Here is an 18,146-nt window from a genome sequence, read left to right as displayed (position 1 = left end):
GCATTCCTGAGTGTAAATTTTGTGTGACTACACATATTTGGTTAAATGCATGTCCTGTAGGTGCATGTTAATTGTGTTGTTTGGAGGAAGGGAAAATGTTTTAACTCTTCAACTTTTTTAATGTAGTTATGCATGTACAGTTTATATAGCTCTTGAGTCATTAACAGATGCCCATATGCTTGGTCAACCAGCAAGAATTCATAGCAAATCACAAAACTGCTGGAGGAACTCAGGTACATGCATTCAAGAACAAGCATATAACCTGAATCCACCCCTTCCCCTAACACACACACACAGCCCGACACGATGTGGTTAGCTACACATTTCTACTCTCTATTAAAGCTGTGTCCTCGTGAATCTCTTCTGTATTTTTCCTCAATATACTTCCTTTGGAATGAAGGCCAAAACCACACACTGTCCTCCTAATCATTGTGTCCTTCCCAAGACTTTGCATGATTTACCACCACATGCTCATTTGTATGTATATGACTCTCGTTCACCAAACTCATTGACTTATTAGATTTTTCGGCCCCTTGTGCATTTGAGTTAAGAGTACAATTATTTGGTTTAAATCACAGGGCCACGCTCTGGTTCAAACACGAGTCAACTCCAACAGTAGTCGGCTTGCATTGACACACAGGGGAGATTTTGCTACAATTATTCGGGAGAAACTATTTAATATCAGCAGCATCTTTAATGCAGTGTTGGTAAAAGTTAGAATGGATGACCTGAAAGTTCATAAGTTATAGGAGCAGAATTAGGCCATTCGGCCCATCAAGTCTACTCCTCCATACAACCATGGCTGATGTATTTCTACCTCTAAGGCCCATTCTCCTGTCTTCTCCCCAAAACCCCTGACATCCGTACTAATCAAGAATCTATCAATCTCCGCCTTAAAAATATCCTTTGACTTGGCCTCCACAACCTTCTGTGGCAAAGAATTTCACGGATCCACTACCCTCTGACTAAAGAAATTCCTCCTCATCTCCTTTCTAAAGGGACGTCCTTTTATTCTGAGGGTATGGCCTCTGGCCCTAGTGGAAAGGTCCTCTCCTCATCCACTCTATCCAGGCCGAATTTCCACCATACAGAAAGCATGATGGAAGTAGGCTTAAAGGTATATTGTAAACAAGAATTTGATAAATACTGAAAGAGGAATTATGTGCAGGATGGGAGGGTACAACTTGGTATGTGAGGTTAAGGATAGATTTACAAAGGAGCTAGCAGGACCACAATGGTCTGAATGGCCTCCAGTTTGTATCATTTTATATCTGCAGTGAGGCACTCATATCATTTATAACAGAACATTTACTGGTTAACCATTGCCATTGAACCTGTCAACGGGTTTATAATGTTTATAATGCCTCAATAATTTTATCCTGGTTTCCATCTGTTCTTTAAGTGCATTGCGCGGAGGAAGGGGGAATTCTTTAGCTCTTCAATGTCATTTCAATTTAAACGTTGTTATGCATGTAGAGTTTATATAGCACTCGAGTCATTAACACATGCACATATGCTTGGTCAACCAGCAAGAATTCATAACAAAACACAAATACTAGAGGAACTAAGCATGTCGGGTCGCATTTTGGGTGGGAACAGATGGCTGTTGTTTCGGGGTTAGGGCTATGGAAACATAGAAAATCGGTGCAAGAGTAGGCCATTCGGCCCTTCGAGCCAGCACTGCCTTTCAATATGATCATGGCTGATCATCCAAAATCAGTACCCCATTCCTGCTTTCCCCCATATTCCTTGATTCCGTTAGCCCTAAGAGCTAAATTTAACTCTCTCTTGAAAACATCCAGTGAATTGACCTCCACTGACTTCTGTGGCAGAGAATTCCACAGATTCACAACTCTCTGGAAAACGTTTTTTCCTTATCTCAGTCCTAAATGGGCTACCCCTTATTCTTAAACTGTGACCCCTGGTTTAGTTTAGTTTTTAGTTTAGAGATACAGCGCGGAAACAGGCCCTTCGGCCTACCATGTCTGCGCCAACCAGTGATCCCCGCATATTAACACTACCCTACACCTATGTTACTAAGCCAATTAGCCGACATACCTGTACGTCTTTGGAGTGTGGGAGGAATCCGAAGATCTCGTGGAAAACCCACGCAGGTCACGCGGAGAACGTACAAACTCCGTACAGACAGTACCCGAAGTCGGGATTGAACCCGGGTCTCCGGCGCTGCAAGCGCTGTAAGGCAGCAGCTCTACCGCTGCGCCACCGTGCCGCCCTTAATTCTAGACTCCCCCATCTTTCCTGCATCTAGCCTGTTCAATCCCATAAGAATTTTATATGTTTCTATAAGACCCTCCTTCAAAAGTCCGAAGATGTATCCCGACCCTAAATGTCATCTGTCCATTCCATAGAACTTTGAATGTAGAACTGTACAGCACAAGAATAGGCCATTCAGCCCATAATATCAATGCTGAATATGATGCCAAGACCATCACCTGTCTACCTGCACTTAACCCATTCCCTCCATAAATGCTGCCTGACCTACTGAGTTCCTCTAGCACTTTGTGTTTGGCTCAGGATTCTAGCATCTGCAGTCTCTTGTAGCTCTTGTAGTTAGATAGAGCTCTTAAAGATAGTGGAGTCAAGGGATATGGGGAGAAGGCAGGGACAGGGTACTGATTGGGGATGATCAGCCATGATCTCAGTGAATGGTGGTGCTGGCTCGAAGGGCCGAATGGCCTACTCCTGCACCCATTGTCTATTGTCTCAACAAAAATTCGTAAACTAACTCAAACTGTGGCAACACCATTCAAGACCAAAAATGAAATGGACATCATGGAGAAAACGTAGAACATAAATAATAACTCCCAGATAAAGAGGCTGTTTACTGCAGCATTTCTACCAGGCTGCTTTAATGCAGGTCTCTCTCTCGTTCTAAATGCTAGAAGTGCAATGTTGAAATTAAATAATGGGTTTTACAGGATATCACGGTTGTAGTCGCAGCTGCTCACCATTAAGTTGACAGATTCGATCAGATCAATGAACACCTCATTTTTTCTGTATTTAATACCCTCTGATCTCCAGGACACAGCGTTAGTAAGGGTAGCAGGGGGGCGCGGTGCTCCGATTTCCAGCTTGTGCCCCTGTTGGATGATGTACCTGAAAGTTGAGCGTTCAAAATAACAAGAAGGCATTAAATGTGCAATGGAATTCACTTCAAGTACGATCAGGAGACATTTTTGCCACAGGAATTAATGTAATGTTCCTGAGGCATAGCAACGCATCTCACCATATAACATGGTGTCACTTGAGTTAAGTGATGTAGCATTAGTGGTACGGCGACAGTAGTTAATAGAGTCAACAGTGTCATCTGTCCCAAACAGAACAATGACATTCTTACTTGCAGCAGCACAACAGAATATGTAAATATAGCACTCTTTGAACAATATACTGTAATAAATAAAGAAACTAAACAGTAATAGTGCAAAAAGACAAAACTAATGCCCCCAAGAATATGTAGTTCTGAGCTTATTTGGAGGCTGTAGTGTCTAATATAGACACAAAATGCTGGAGTAACTCAACGGGACAGGCAGCATCCCTGGAGAGAAGGAATGGGTGACGTTTCTGGTCGAGACCCTTCGGTGTAAACCAGCATCTGCAGTTCCTTCCTACACATTGTAGTGTCTAATAGCCTGATGGTTGTAGGGAAGAAGCTGCTCCTGAACCTGGGCATGACCGTTTTCAGGCTCCTATTTGTTCTTGCCAATGGCAGGAGTGAAATGAGTGTGTGGCCAGTGTGATGTGGGTCTCTGATGATGCTGGCTGCCTTTTTGAGGCAGACTACAAGCTAAAAATACTAAAATATAGAGACACAAGACACAGCAGATGCTGGTATCTTTAGCAAAGACTATTGCCCTCCTCAGATATTGCTTGATACAATGAGGTCCTCCAGAATACTAAAATGTGAAAATAATCAAATGAAAAATTAACTTTCTTCCTTCCTCCACAAACATATTGAGTATTTTGAGCTTTTTCAATTTTTTTATTTGAAACATTTGTGTTATTTTACTTTCTAATTAATAACCCACTATGTATATTTGAATACTTTCCTGCTTGGTTTGTGTCCTTCAGTATTTACATTAGATTATTTTTAATAAAGGCTGTTGGCTTTGACTCATTGGTTAGCCTTGTGTGGAAATTTGCTTGTTATTCTAACATAACCATTTAGAGTCATGGAGTGATACAGTGTTGAAACAGGCCCTTCGGCCCAACTTGCCCACACCCGCCAACATGTCCCAGCTACACTAGTCCTACCTGCCTGCGCTTGGTCCATTTCCCTCCAAAACTGTCCTATCCATGTACCTGTTTCTTAAATGTTGGGATAGTCCCAGCCTCAACTACCTCCTCCGGCAGCTTGTTCCATACACCCACCACCCTTTGTGTGAAAAAGTTACCCCTCAGATTCCTATTAAATCTTTTCCCCCTTCACTTTGAACCTATGTTCTCTGGTCCTCGATTCCCCTACTCTGGGCAAGAGACTCTATGCATCTGTGCATTTAATACAAAACATTTTGAAGATTACATTTTGCCTTCCTCCCTTCTTTTAATAGTCGGGGAGGACGAGAAATAGCCTATTGAACGTCCACAGGTGTACAGTAGAGCACATACTGATTGCTTGCATCACAACCTGGTTCGGCAACGTAAATAACGAATACCAAATTGTTTGTGTATGGAATTATTTATGAGAAAATACTTCTTTTGTTATCAATAGAGTCCATCAGTATTTTTGGCAGACTTATTCTCAATTTCAAACTTCCGTTCCGAAGCGGGACATTCTCAAATGAGTGATGGCATTACTTTCATCAATCTCTGTTACGTGAATATTAAAAACTGAAGAATGGACCATTAGTCATTCAAATGGTTGTTTGATCGCTGAGGTGGGGAAACCAGGAAGCAATTCATCATTATCACTGGACAGTTCTATTTAGTAGCATTTACTGAGGACTGAATGTAATGTGGGCAACCAGGATTTAGTACTCAGTGAGAGGTGGTTGAATAGAACTGTGGTTCACTGCAGGCTATGGACATTATGTGGGGCTCATGTTCCTCAAATTCTTCACCAGAACCATGTCAAATTAGCTTTACATTTTTAACCCAACAGGAATAAAAAGGCAGGGAAATTAATGATACATTTTATTAATCGTTAATTTTAGCATTAATTTCCCTCTCTTGGTAAATATATTCTATCGTCTTCTAAAAGTATGGATTGCAATATTCCAGCCCTGGTACAAGTTAGTACCATGGCAGAAAAATGACAGTGGAGACCTCTGCTGGTCACATAACATCAAATCTCTATGGAGACACAAGGAACTGCCGATGCTGTAATCTTGAGCAAACCACAAAGTGCTGGAGTGACTCAGTGAGTCAAGCAGCATCTGTGCAGGGCATGGATAAGCAACATTTTGGATTGGGACACTTCCTCAGACTCAGAGACTCCGATCTCTATGCTTTTCTAGTTTCACTTTGTTCCACGTGTGTATCAATCTGCCTGGATGGCATTTTATACATCCTCCATCAAAAGATACAGGGGTTTGTAGGATGGTTTTTATTTTACACAAAGTAGTTATGATCTAAAATGGTTGACGGCTGTTTGAGGAGAGATTAAGTCAACTAGGTTTGATTTCGCTGAAGCTGAGCAGAATGATAGAGGACTAAATGAAAAGTACAGAAGTTTAGTTTAGAGATACGGTGCGGAAACAGGCCCTTTGGTCCACCGAGTCCGCGTCGACCAGCCAACTCCACAAACTGACACTATCCTACACACACTGGGGACAATTTTAACAAATCAATTCGCCTTCAAACCTGTACGTCTTTGGAGTGTGGGACCATGGGAGTTTGAACGTTCTCCATGACCACGTGGGTTTTCTCCAGGTGCTCTGGTTTCCTCCCACACTCCAAAGATGTACAGGCTTGTAGGTTAATTGGCTTTGGTAAAAAAAAAATGTAAATTGTCCCTAATCGCAACTTTTTCACATGGAGATTTGTGAGTCTGTGGAATTCTCTGCCTCAGCGGGTGGTGGAGGCCGGTTCTCTTGATATTTTCAAGAGAGCTAGGTAGGGCTCTTAAAGATAGGGGTGTCACGGGATATGGTGAGAAGGCAGGAACGGGGTACTGATTGGGGATGATCAGCCATGATCACATTGAATGGCGGTGCAGGCTCAAAGGGCCGAATAGCCTACTCCTGCACCTATTGTCTACTGTCTATTGTGTAGGATTGTGCTGTTGTACTTGGCGAATGCTGGTCGGCATGGACTTGGTGGGCCGAAGGGCCTGTTTCTGTGCTGTATCACTAAAGTATCTAAAGTAAAAATATGATAGTAAAGTAAAATACCTTTTTTCTAATGGATTTGTTGAATGAACTGGCTCCTACTGTACAATAACTATCCTGTGAATCTGTTTCCAGCCCGTTATGTAACAGCCAAGACTGTAATGAATGTCTGTTTGTTCCCTCCTTCCCATTCAGGGAAATCAGCCAAGATCCATTTGTGCTGAGACATTGCGTGGTTGGTCAAAGGACCAATGGAATCATATGGAGGGTGAGGGTTGGGAAGATATTTGTCACAAAGGACCAATGCAAAGCAAAAGGACAAAGTGTACTGCAAAACTATGTAGTACTGGGCAGAACTCTTAATTAGTATACTGGACTGAGGTGAAATCATTGGGCTGTTCCCAATTTAAATCACGAGGGTTATTCTGAAGAAGGGTCCTGACCCGAAACATCACCTATCCTTTTTCTCAGCAGATGCCGAGTTACTTCAGCACTATCACTAGGGTTAAATAGTATCAATCTTAATCCTGGATTTTCTCAATGTTTGTATGATTTGACAGTTAAAATAATTTTGTCAGGAGAATATTGAAGAATCTACCTGCAAATACCACATCATGGCCTTTGATGATGTTATTCATGCTAGCGTGCTTGAGATATGGGCATTGCTGTTATGGCCCGCGTCTAGCATTGATCCCTAATCCTTTGAGAGAAGGTGGTGGTGAACTGTCTTTTTTAAACACTGCTGATGAACATGTTGGGGTAGGAAGGGATTTAGCCCCAGTGACCAGAAGGACCAGCAACATATCTCCAAATCAAGCTGGTGTGAGACAGAGAGAAAGCTACCGTAGTGGTGTACCTATGCACCTTCTGCCCTTGCAAGGCCGTCTTAACGCATGGGCACGCTGGGCAGTTGCCCGGGGCCCCACGAGCATAGGGACCCCAAGCTAATCTATGTATGTTGTGACTTGCTGTCAATAAATAAATACTGGATTGCAAGCATGGATTCATCAACTGAATGAGTTTGCCATCTATGTCCCATGTGCTGGACACAGCCTGAACTTGGTGGGTGTAAAAGCGGCAGAGTGTTGGCTACAGACTGTAAAATTCTTTGACTTTGTTCGGTGTCTGTATTCCTTTTTCTCTGCTTCTACACATCAATGGAATGCAGTGGAGTCAATGGAATAGATGCAGGAAGATTGTTCCCGATGTTGGGGAAGTCCAGGACAAGGGGTCACAGTTTAAGGATAAGAGGGAAGTCTTTTAGGACCGAGATGAGAAAATCATTTTTTAAACAGAGAGTGGTGAATCTGTGGAATTCTCTGCCGCAGAAGGTAGTTGAGGCCAGTTCATTGGCTAGATTAAAGAGGGAGTTAGATGTGGCCCTTGTGGCTAAAGGGATCAGGGGGTATGGAGAGAAGGCAGGTATGGGATACTGAGTTGGATGATCTGCCATGATCATGTTGAATGGCGGTGCAGGCTCGAAGTGCCGAATGGCCTACTCCTGCACCTATTTTCTATGTTTCTATGAATGTTCTGGCATCATCTTTAGGAAAGAATGTTGTGGCCAAGCGTCTGTCTGACGCGAGATGTTCGTCACCTTTTGATGCTGTTCATGCTCTGTATGGTGGTTTGGAGAAAATTAAACATGCACTAGATTCTGCATCAGCTGACACTGAACAGGAAGTGAACACCAGGCGAGAGGCAGAAGGATTGAGCGAGAAAATGGAGAACCTGGAAACGATCTTTCTCACATTTCATTGGAATGAAATTCTTGAAAGAGTGAACAAAACAAGTGAGGTCCTGCAGTCAGAGATGTGAACAAACTTGTTGCCATGAATCCTCTAGAGTCTCCGAAAACGTATCTTCAGGAAATTAGAGACAAATTCAGTGAATATGAATTGAAAGGCAGGAGTAGGTGTCCAGATACAGATTATAGCGATGTGAAAAAACGGGAATGAAAGCGAAGTGTGCGTCTTACTAGATATGACGGATCAGAAGAAGAGGATCAAAATAATTTCGGACAACTTGAAATCTGTGTTTCCCAATGTTGAAATTCCACTCAGAACGTTCATTTTCAAGACTGAAACATAAAGAAAATCAGCTTTGCAGCACAATGGGGTAGCAGCGTTTGAACTGGCTTTAATTTTATCGACCATTTACATTTTTATTCCTGTGAGTGGTTGTGTAGGTAGGGACCCCAGTGCACTGCTTTGCTCGGGGGCCTATAATGCTGTTAAGAAGGCCCCATGTCCTTGTTCTTCTTGATGGTGAAGCCTATGAGTTTGTGAGGTACTGTCTGAATAACCAAAGCAAGTAAGTGCAATGTATAGATGGTACAGAGTGGAGAGAACCAATGTTCAGTGGTGGTGGCAGTCATGTGGCCTTCTTTTGTCCTGGATGGAGCCGAGCAGTTTGAGTGTATGTCGGAGCTGCTTTCATGTGGACAGGTGGGGAGTATTCCATCACACCCATGGCTTGTACGAGATGCCGTAGATGGTGGAATGGCCTTGGGAAGTCAAGAGTACGCACCAGATATTCAGCCTCAGACCTGATCTTGTATCCACACTATTAGTATGGTTGGGTCCAGCTATGTTCCATCGAGTAGAGATCCCAGGATGTTACTGATGGGGACCTTGATTTGGTTTAGTTTAGAGATAGAGCACAGAAACAGGCCCTTCGGCCCACCGGGTCCGCGCTGACCGGTGATCCCCCCACACTAACATTACCATATACACACTAGGGACGATTCACACTTATATCAAGCCAATTAACCTGTAAACCTGTACGTCTTTGGAGTGTGGGAGGAAACCGAAGAGAAAACCCACGCAGGTCACGGGGGAGAACGTACAAATTCTGTACACCTATGGTCGGTATTGAACCCAGGTCTCTGGCGCTGTAGCGCTGTAAGGCAGCAACTCAACAGCTGCACCACCATGCAGCTATTAACCTTGAATGTGAAAGATAAATGGTCCAAGGTGTGCAATCCACACCTGTGAGTCTATAATAAATCAGGAGGATACACTGGTAGCCCTGGGTCTCAGACTCTGCCAGTTATTTTGCACTATGATAACAAAAATCATAATTCGTCATAAATATTACCCAATTAACAAATTGGATCTCATGATGTGGTATTGTGAGTGCTATTCCATGCACTGGAAAAGAAACTGGTAAATCTGCTAGCACTGGGGGAAAACATTCAAAATGCAGAGGAGCAAATTAATACATTTGGGTTCAAACAAATTCCTCAGTTCTATACTTACTCTTGTAGTATCTTACTATCTGTCGTCTGTGGGAATCCAAAATCCATCACCTCATCCAAAAGTTCGTAAACGATAACAAAGTTATCTCGGATGCTCTCCTCTTCGACCTCTTTAAAATATTCTGAGAAAACCTGAGGGCGACACAAATTGAAAGCAGATAGACGGAAGATATTCAAATGGTGAGAGAGTAAAAAGTGACGGGACAGATCAGCTGCCTGTGGTTCAGTAAACAGATATATCTTATCTCCGGGCTGGGGGGGGGGGAAGGACAGGCAGGTGGAAAGGGGCTAGTGGGGCTTGTGCAGATGCGATAGAAAGCAGAGGGTTGGAAGGTGGTGCAACCAGTCAGTGCTATGTCAGTCAGTCATAAGGTCATTAGTGATAGGAATAGAATTAGGCCATTCGGCCCATCAAGTCTACTCTGCCATTCAATCATGGCTGATCTATCTCTCCCTCCTAACCCCATTCTCCTGCCTTCTCCCCATGTAATCAACAGTCACAACTGTTCTTGTCAATGTGGAGCGGTGCAGGGAGATACGGGTCATGCATGGAGTGGAAGAGAAGGTGGGAAATTGGGGTATAGTTTGAGTTGAGAGATACAGAGCAGAAACAGGCCCTTCTGCACATCGAGTCCATGCCGACCAGCAATCCCCGTACACTAGCACTATCCTACACACTAGTGACAATTTTTACCGAGGCCAATTAACCTACAATCCGGTACATCTCTGGAGTGTGGGAGGAAACCGGAGAACCCGGAGATAACCCACTCAGTCACAGGAAGAATGTGCAAACTCCGGACAGACAGAGACAGTAGTGAGGATCGAACCCGGGCTCTCTGGCACTGTAAGGCAGCAACTCTACCATTGTGCCCTGGGTTGAGGGTGTCACTGTTTGGCAGAGGTGGTTTCAACCAAGCAGGAATGAATCATCCACCCATTTTCTATCACGTTTGACTTGCCTTTTCATTAAAACCTGAAACCACACACACTCCAGTGTACAGCAGGTTCCAGAGACTTTGACCATTGAGAATATACGAGTGCCTTAAGGGCCTGTCCCACTTTCACGACCTAATTCATGACCTCTGCCGAGTTTGCCCTTGACTCATACTCGCAGCATGGTCGTCACGAAGTTGTAGGTAGGTCGAAGGCAGGTCATGATGTTAGTCGTAGGTACTCGTGGCATCAAGTAGGTCGGGGCGTTTTTCTAGCCTGATGAAAAATGTCCACGAGCAAAAAAGTGCGTGAATTAGGTCGTGATAGTGGGACAGGCCGTTTTGTATCCCAGTCTGATGTGAGAGGTTTAGTGAACTGGCCTAATCATGGATTAGGAGGGGAGAATAACAAGGTGATACGTTGTGTTGTTAACTCTAAATCATGCATTTTGTCTCGGACTGTCTACTGGATGGAGCTTTGATCTTCCAGTATTTCTCCTATTTTGAAGCTTATCGTCAATACTTTAGCCCAGTTTGTCAGTAAACAAACCAAGCCACATTTTAACCCTTATGCCTCAATACGAAAATGAGAATACATTTTTCCATTCAGTGTAGCATAATATTTAAATTCAAGACAGGAAAAATCCAATATTGCTGGCAACAGGGCTAATAATGCAAAACAAAAAAAACATGAGGATTGATTGAATTGCACTCACCTGAATAATTTTATATAGAAAAGCAAAAACCAGAGCTGCGTTTGCATTCTTCTTCGTCATTGCTACCACTTGGTGTTCAAGGTTAAAGAAGTTAAATTGTTGAGCAGCAGGTTAAACAGCAGAGCAGGCATATTACAGCAGTAACGTCTGATCTGCTAATCTATTAGCCCCAGACCGTATGGAAAGTTCTAAATGTCATTTTGTTACGACAAAGATCAGAATCAGGAATTAATTTGCTTCGCTTCAGTTCACATTTGTAGATTTATGCACACATTATGAGTTACATATTTCAGTTTAGAACGGAAAATGAAAATTATTAATGATTTTGTGGGATAAATATTTGTCATTTTTTGTAAAGTTCTATCATCTTCTGTTCATAAGTTTGTAAGTCATAGGAGCAGAATTAGGCTATTCAGCCCATCGACAGCTGATCCATCTTTCCCTCCCAACCCTATTCTCCTGCCTTCTCCCCATAACCTTTGACACTGTTATGGGCCTGTCCCACTTAGGCGATTCTTAAGCGGACTGCCGGCGACTGTCAAGTTCCCGGAAGTCGCCTGAAAAACTGGGAACTGGAACGGCGACTGTCAGAGTGGAACACACACACACACACACACACACACATCGCTTCCTTCACCAGCCCGTGTCAATTTTTTAGACAGCGCTCCCCCCGCTTGCCCTGTAAAAAATTCCCACGGTGCAAAGCCAAGGTGATACAGACACACACCGCGATCAACAGGAAGGTTGGCGCTGTAAAAAGATGTCTAAAGCACAGTGCAGGTAAGTCCTTTAAAATCGGGGAGAGGGGGGGAGAGCGGGGGGGGGGGGGAGGAGGGGTGGAGACAACTTTTAAGTAGCCAGAGATACACGGCTGTGAAGCTCAACGGACATTTAACATTACCGGTCAGTTATCCTTGGTTCTGAAAACTACTGCTTACCTTTTTTTTCCTAATGAGCCAATGAAATTCACCGGTCAGCACCGACTACAACCTCCGAGAACCTTCGACCTCCTAGCAACCCACCAGGACCTCCCAGCGACCCACCCACGGCTCGAGAATTCTCGCTACTCTCCATTCTAGTCGCCGCTAATTTCTCAACATTTTGAAAAATTCACGGCGACCATAATGAGGCCACGAGGAGTTCCCAGAATGCGGGAACTCCTCACGACCACCAAGGCGACTCCCCGGCAACCACCAATGAACAAGTGGCAACTGCATAGTCTCCTGCAGTCGCCTAAAAAGTCGCATAAATGGGACAGGCCCATTACTAAGCAAGAATCTAGCAATCTCCATTTAAAAAATACCCAATACCTCCGCAGGCATGTGTGTCAATGAATTCCACATATTCAACACCCTCTGGCGAAATAAATTCCTCCTCAACTCCTTTCTAAAGGTACGTCCTGTTAAAATAGCAACCATAGCAAATTATCAAACAATTCGACAGCGCATCATCGGCTGATATTTTCCATTGTTAAACTCGTATGACAGGATTTTACAAACCATTTTTTTAAATTTGAAGAACTTTATTTTAAATTGGCCTTAATCTTCACACAAAGATGCTTCATTTAAAGAGACATCAACAGCGAAACCCCTCTTCCAACAGTTGAGGTGCAGTTAGCACAGTGGTAGAGATGCTGCCTTCCAGTGCCAGAGACCCGGGTTCCGGGTTAAGGAAGTGGCTCTAGAAATCGTGGATGCATTGGTGATCATTTTCCAATGTTCTATAGATTCAGGCTCGGTTCCTGTGGATTGGAGGGTAGCTAATGTTATCCCACTCTTTAAGAAAGGCGGCAGAGAGAAAACAGGGAATTATGGACCAGTTAGCCTGACATCGGTGGTGGGGAAGATGCTGGAGTCAATTATAAAAGATGAGATAGCCACACATTTGGATAGCAGTAACAGGATTGGTCTGAGTCAACATGGATTTACGAAGGGGAAATCATGCTTGACTAATCTTCTGGAATTTTTTTGAGGATGTAACCAGGATAATGGACAAGAGATAGAGCCAGTGGATGTAGTGTACATGGACTTTCAAAAAGCATTTGATAAGGTCCCACATAGGAGATTAGTGGGCAAAATTAGAGCACATGGTATTGGGAGTAGGGTACTGACATGGATAGAAAATTGGTTAGCAGACAGGAAACAAAGGGTAGGAATTAACAGGTCCCTTTCAGAATGGCAGGCAGTGAGTAGTGGGGTACCGCAAGGCTCGGTGCTGTGACCGCAGCTATTTACAATATATATAAATGATTTGGATGAAGATGATTAAAAGTAACATTAGCAAATTTGCAGATGACACAAAGCTGGGTGGCAGTGTGAACTGTGAGGAGGATGCTATGAGGATGCAGGGTGACTTGGACAAGTTTGGTGAGTTGGCAGATGCAGTTTAATGTGGATAAATGTGAGGTTATCCACTTTGGTGGCAAAAACAGGAAAGCAGATTATTATCTAAATCGTGTCAATTTGGGAAAAGGGGAAGTACAGCGGGATCTGGGGTCCTTGTTCATCAGTCACTGAAAATAAGGATGCAGGTACAGCAGGCAGTGAAGAAACGAATGGCATGTTGGCCTTCATAACACGAGGAGTTGAAGTTAGGAGCAAAGAGGTCCTCCTGCAGTTGTACAGGGCCCTAGTGAGACCACACCTGGAGTATTGTGTACACTTTTGGTCTCCAAACTTGAGGATGGACATTCTTGCTATTGAGAGAGTACAGCGTAGGTTTACAAGGTTAATTCCTGGAATGGCAAGACTGACATATGTTGATAGATTGGAGAAGCTGGGCTTGTATACTCTGGAATTTAGAAGGATGAAAGGATATCTTATTGAAACATATAAGATTATTAAGGGTTTGGACAGACGAGAGGCTGGAAACATATTCCCAATGTTGGGGGAGTCCAGAATCAGGGGCCATAGTTTAAGAATAAGTGGTAAGCCATTTAGAATAAAGATGAGGAAAAACTTTTTCACACAGAGACTTGTGAGTCTGTGGAATTCTCTGCCTCAGAGGGCGATCGAAGCTGGTTCTCTAGATGCTTTCAAAAGAGAGTTAGATAGAACTCTTTGGGATAATGTAGTTAAGGGATATGGAGAGAAGGCAGGAATGATTGTGGATGATCAGCCATGATCACATCGAATGGTGGTGCTTGCTCGAAGGACCGAATGGCCTACTCCTGCACCGAATGGCCTACATCCTGACTACGGGTGCTATCTGTAAGGAGTTTGTACGTTCTCCCTGTGACCACATGAGTTTTTCCAGGGTGCTCCAGTTTCCTCCCACACTCCAAGGACATACACGTTTGTAGGTTAATTGTCTTCAGTAAAAATTGTAAATTGTCCCTCGTGTGTGGGATAATGCTTGCGTACAGGGATCGCTAGTCGGCACCGACTCGGCCTGTTTCCGCACCGTATCTCTAAACTAGACTAAACTAAAAAATACCATTTTCTTATTCCAAGTCTTCACTGCCTTGAAATTAAAAGTGCATTATCCCCAATGGATACAGATGAATTATTTATTCTCTTCACAGATATAAGCAGAAGGCAATCTGACTATGCATCTGTCCCTACAGTGATCATTTGCCTTGTCCTTCCACTTTTAATTCCAATACCATGATCCTTTCTGGATAGACATAGACCCCACATATTTCTCCAGAGGAAAAAATCCAGTAGCAAGCATATTACTAAAAAATCTTAAAAAAACTAAAAACACCGCAGCCCCTTTAGCTAATTTTGATGGTGGTGAGAAGATATTACAAGTTATGTTCTCTCCGGCCAGGGCTCCAATACAAATTCTCACTGAACCCACAGGCTGGCAGAAGTAATTTGGACCAAGTGGCAACATTCTGTATTGTAAGTTACTACACACCAGTGGTATCACATAGTCACAAATAACAGATATCAATCTCCTTCAATGAAAGGATAAAGCAAGTATTCCCCTTTTAAAAAAAGGACCCAAAGTGCTAGAGGAACTCAGTGGATCAGGCAACATCTCTGGAGAACATGGATAGATGACGTTCATTAATTCTAGGAGCAGAATCAGGCCATTCGGCCCATCAAGTCTCTCCTGCCATTCACTCATGGTAGATCCATCTTTCCCTCTCAAACCCCATTCTCCTGCCTGCCCCCCTAACACCCTTAAAGCCCTGTCCCACGGTACGAGTTCATTCCAAGAGCTCTCCCGAGTTTGCCCTGATTCGAACTCGGAGATTTACGGTAATGGCCGCTCGTCGGTACTCGGGGCTCTCGTGGACATTTTTCAACATGTTGAAAAATCTTCACGAGTCTTCCTGTGCTTACCTTCCATTAGCGAGTCTTTTCGAGTACCTGCCGTTAGCGTTAGCGTTACGAACCGCTAAGAGACGTCCTTGAGCTCCGACGTACCCGCTACGTTCATTCTCCGTGCTTACCACGAGTTTGATTTTTTTTAAACTCGGGAGAGCTCTTGGAATGAACTCGTACCGTGGGACAGGGCTATTAGTAATCAGAAATTAGTCAATCTTCATTTTAAAAGCATCCATTGTCTTGGCCTCCACAAGCGTCTGTGGCATTGAATTCCACAGATTCACCACCCTCTGACTAAATAAATTCTTCCTCATCTCCTTTTTAAAGGTATGTCTTTTTATTATCAGGTCAGGACCCTTCTTCAGACTGACGAAGGGGCCTGACTCAAAATGTTACCTATCAGTCTTCTCCGGAAATGCTGGCTAAGCTGCTAAGTTAATCCAGCACTTTGTGGTATTTTTTAATAAATCAGCATCTGCAGTTCCTTGTTTCTGCATATCCCCCTTAAACATTGCTCCAGATCGACCATTAAACAGATTGCCCCAGCACGGGAGCCCCACTTTAAGGATACAGTACAAGTTATTGTGTCTTATCCAGAGGAAATGAGCACGTCCATGAATGAGGAATGGAGATCCAGACCCCTCGTCTTCTTTCTGCGTCAACATCGGTAGGAAGTAGTCAATTTCATTCATGTCCACGTCACCCATGTAGTTCCTGCATATTAGAACCTGACAAAAGAATGCATACTCTAATGAATGTAAGAACTGTTTATGAAATGGGTGGCACGGTAGAGTTGCTGCCTTATGCCCCTGTCCCACTTAGGAAACCTGAACGGAAACCTCTGGAGACTTTGCGCCCCACCCAAGGTTTCCGTGCGGTTCCCGGAGGTTTTTGTCAGTCTCCCTACCTGCTTCCACTACCTGCAACCTCCGGCAACCACCTGCAACCTCTGGGAACCATACAGAAACCTTGGGTGGGGCGCAAAGTCTCCAGAGGTTTCCGTTCAGGTTTCCTAAGTGGGACAGGGGCATTACAGCGCTTGCAGGGCTGGAGACCCGGATTCGAGGTGTTGTCCGTACGGAGTTTGTACGTTCTCCCTGTGACCTGCGTGGGTTTTCTCTGAGAGCTTCGGTTTCCTCCCACACTCCAAAGGCGTACAGGTTTGTTGGTTAATTGGCTTGGGTTTGTATACTTGGTGTAAATTGTCCCTAGTGTGTGTAGGCTTGTGTTAATGTGCGGGGATCACTCGTCAGCATGGACTCGGTGGGCCGAAGGGCCTGTTTCCGCGCTGTATCTCTAAACTAAATAAAACATCGCAGCTGGAGACCTTGCTTCACAATCTCAGACATTTACACCGAGTAATTATTAATTATGAGAACCGATTCCCATAACAGAGGATGAATAGCAATGTCAAATCAAGTCAGGAGTGCCAGGACCGTCACCAGTTTTACAGTATTTCCATCAAGTTCGTCAGGGACTGCTGGTAGTCATCAATTATTTTGCATCAAGCGCTGGTCACATTTCATTAATATGGAACAAAATAAGCTTGAATAATTATTCAGGTCATGTACAAATCCACAGGCCAAAACAGTTTAATTGCTGATTTGGATGGGGTGATAGCTAATGAATTCACCAACCTTAACACAACTTGGAGTCTGTCAGTTAGAGGAGAGATTAGAAAAAATATTCCATTACAATAATGAGCTTGTCTTTGGGGGATATGCACATTTTCTGGTGGGGGTGGGGGGAGGGGGGGGGGATTTGTAGAAGAGAAACAGGGATATCTCCAAATTAAGGATGTTCCCACCCATGCATATGTGTATTTAAAGTGCTCCTCCAAAATCAGTCAAAGTCGAACGTTGAACCGTGCCTTTCCTGTCTTATTCTGGTGAGGAATAAAGGCTGCTTGCCGGGAGGATGCACCATCTATGGCAAGCTGAGGAGTTCAAGGACGGTATCAATGTGAAAGAAAAGGCACACAGTGCTGCGAAGTTTAGTAGCAGGCCCAAGGATTGAGGAACATTTAGAAGCCATCAAAGGATCCCAAAAATATGCATGCAAGTGGACAAGCAAATAATATAATAATATAAATAGTATTGGCCCCTGAGAGGTTGAGACTAGAGAATTAACAATGGGGGAAAAAAAGAAAAGGCAGGAATTATATACAATTAAGATGAACACAAAATGCTGGAGTAACTCAGTGGGTCAGGCAGCATCTCTGGAGGAAAGGAATACAGAAAAGGACCACAGACTGAAGAAAGGTTCCCACCCAACCTCACCTATTCCTTTTCTCCGAAGAAACTGCCTGACCCGCTGAGTAACCCCAGCATTTTTTGTCTATCTTTGGTATAAACCAGCAGCTGCAGTTCTTTCTGACACGTTCTATATCATTATTTTGGATTTGTCTTCATGGTAGAAGAAACTATAATATCCCTGTAATACTAGATAATCAAATGAGTGTAAAGGGTGGGGTGGCGAGGGGGGTGGGGGGATGGGGGGGGGGGGGGGGGGGGGGCGGGGAGGGGGGAGAGGGGGGGATTGGAATATGTAAAGAATCTCTATCATGAGAAGAAAATACAAGGCAAACTAATGGGGCTAATGTCTAACAAGTTCCCTGGACCTGATGATCTGCAGAGTTATGGATTCATTGGTTATAATCTGCCAACATTTCTTAA

At 43.8% G+C, this 18,146-nt stretch overlaps 1 protein-coding gene across 1 annotated transcript in view; it reads right to left on the bottom strand.

Annotated features, from left to right (window-relative positions):
- The window catches only part of LOC116977947 (AP-1 complex subunit mu-1-like), a 43,496-nt gene that overhangs the window by 15,475 nt on the left and 9,875 nt on the right, over positions 1 to 18,146 (bottom strand). The window contains exons 2-5 of the mRNA XM_033028860.1: positions 16,043 to 16,199; positions 11,195 to 11,262; positions 9,548 to 9,678; positions 2,970 to 3,117 (exon numbers count right to left, since the gene is read on the bottom strand). Coding sequence (XP_032884751.1) covers positions 2,970 to 3,117; positions 9,548 to 9,678; positions 11,195 to 11,262; positions 16,043 to 16,199 — 504 coding nt within the window. The remainder of the gene's footprint in view (positions 1 to 2,969; positions 3,118 to 9,547; positions 9,679 to 11,194; positions 11,263 to 16,042; positions 16,200 to 18,146) is intronic.

The sequence above is a fragment of the Amblyraja radiata genome, chromosome 10, assembly GCF_010909765.2.
Source record: "Amblyraja radiata isolate CabotCenter1 chromosome 10, sAmbRad1.1.pri, whole genome shotgun sequence".
Classification (NCBI taxonomy): Eukaryota; Metazoa; Chordata; class Chondrichthyes; order Rajiformes; family Rajidae; genus Amblyraja; species Amblyraja radiata.
This window is presented reverse-complemented; position numbering and strand designations above follow the sequence as displayed.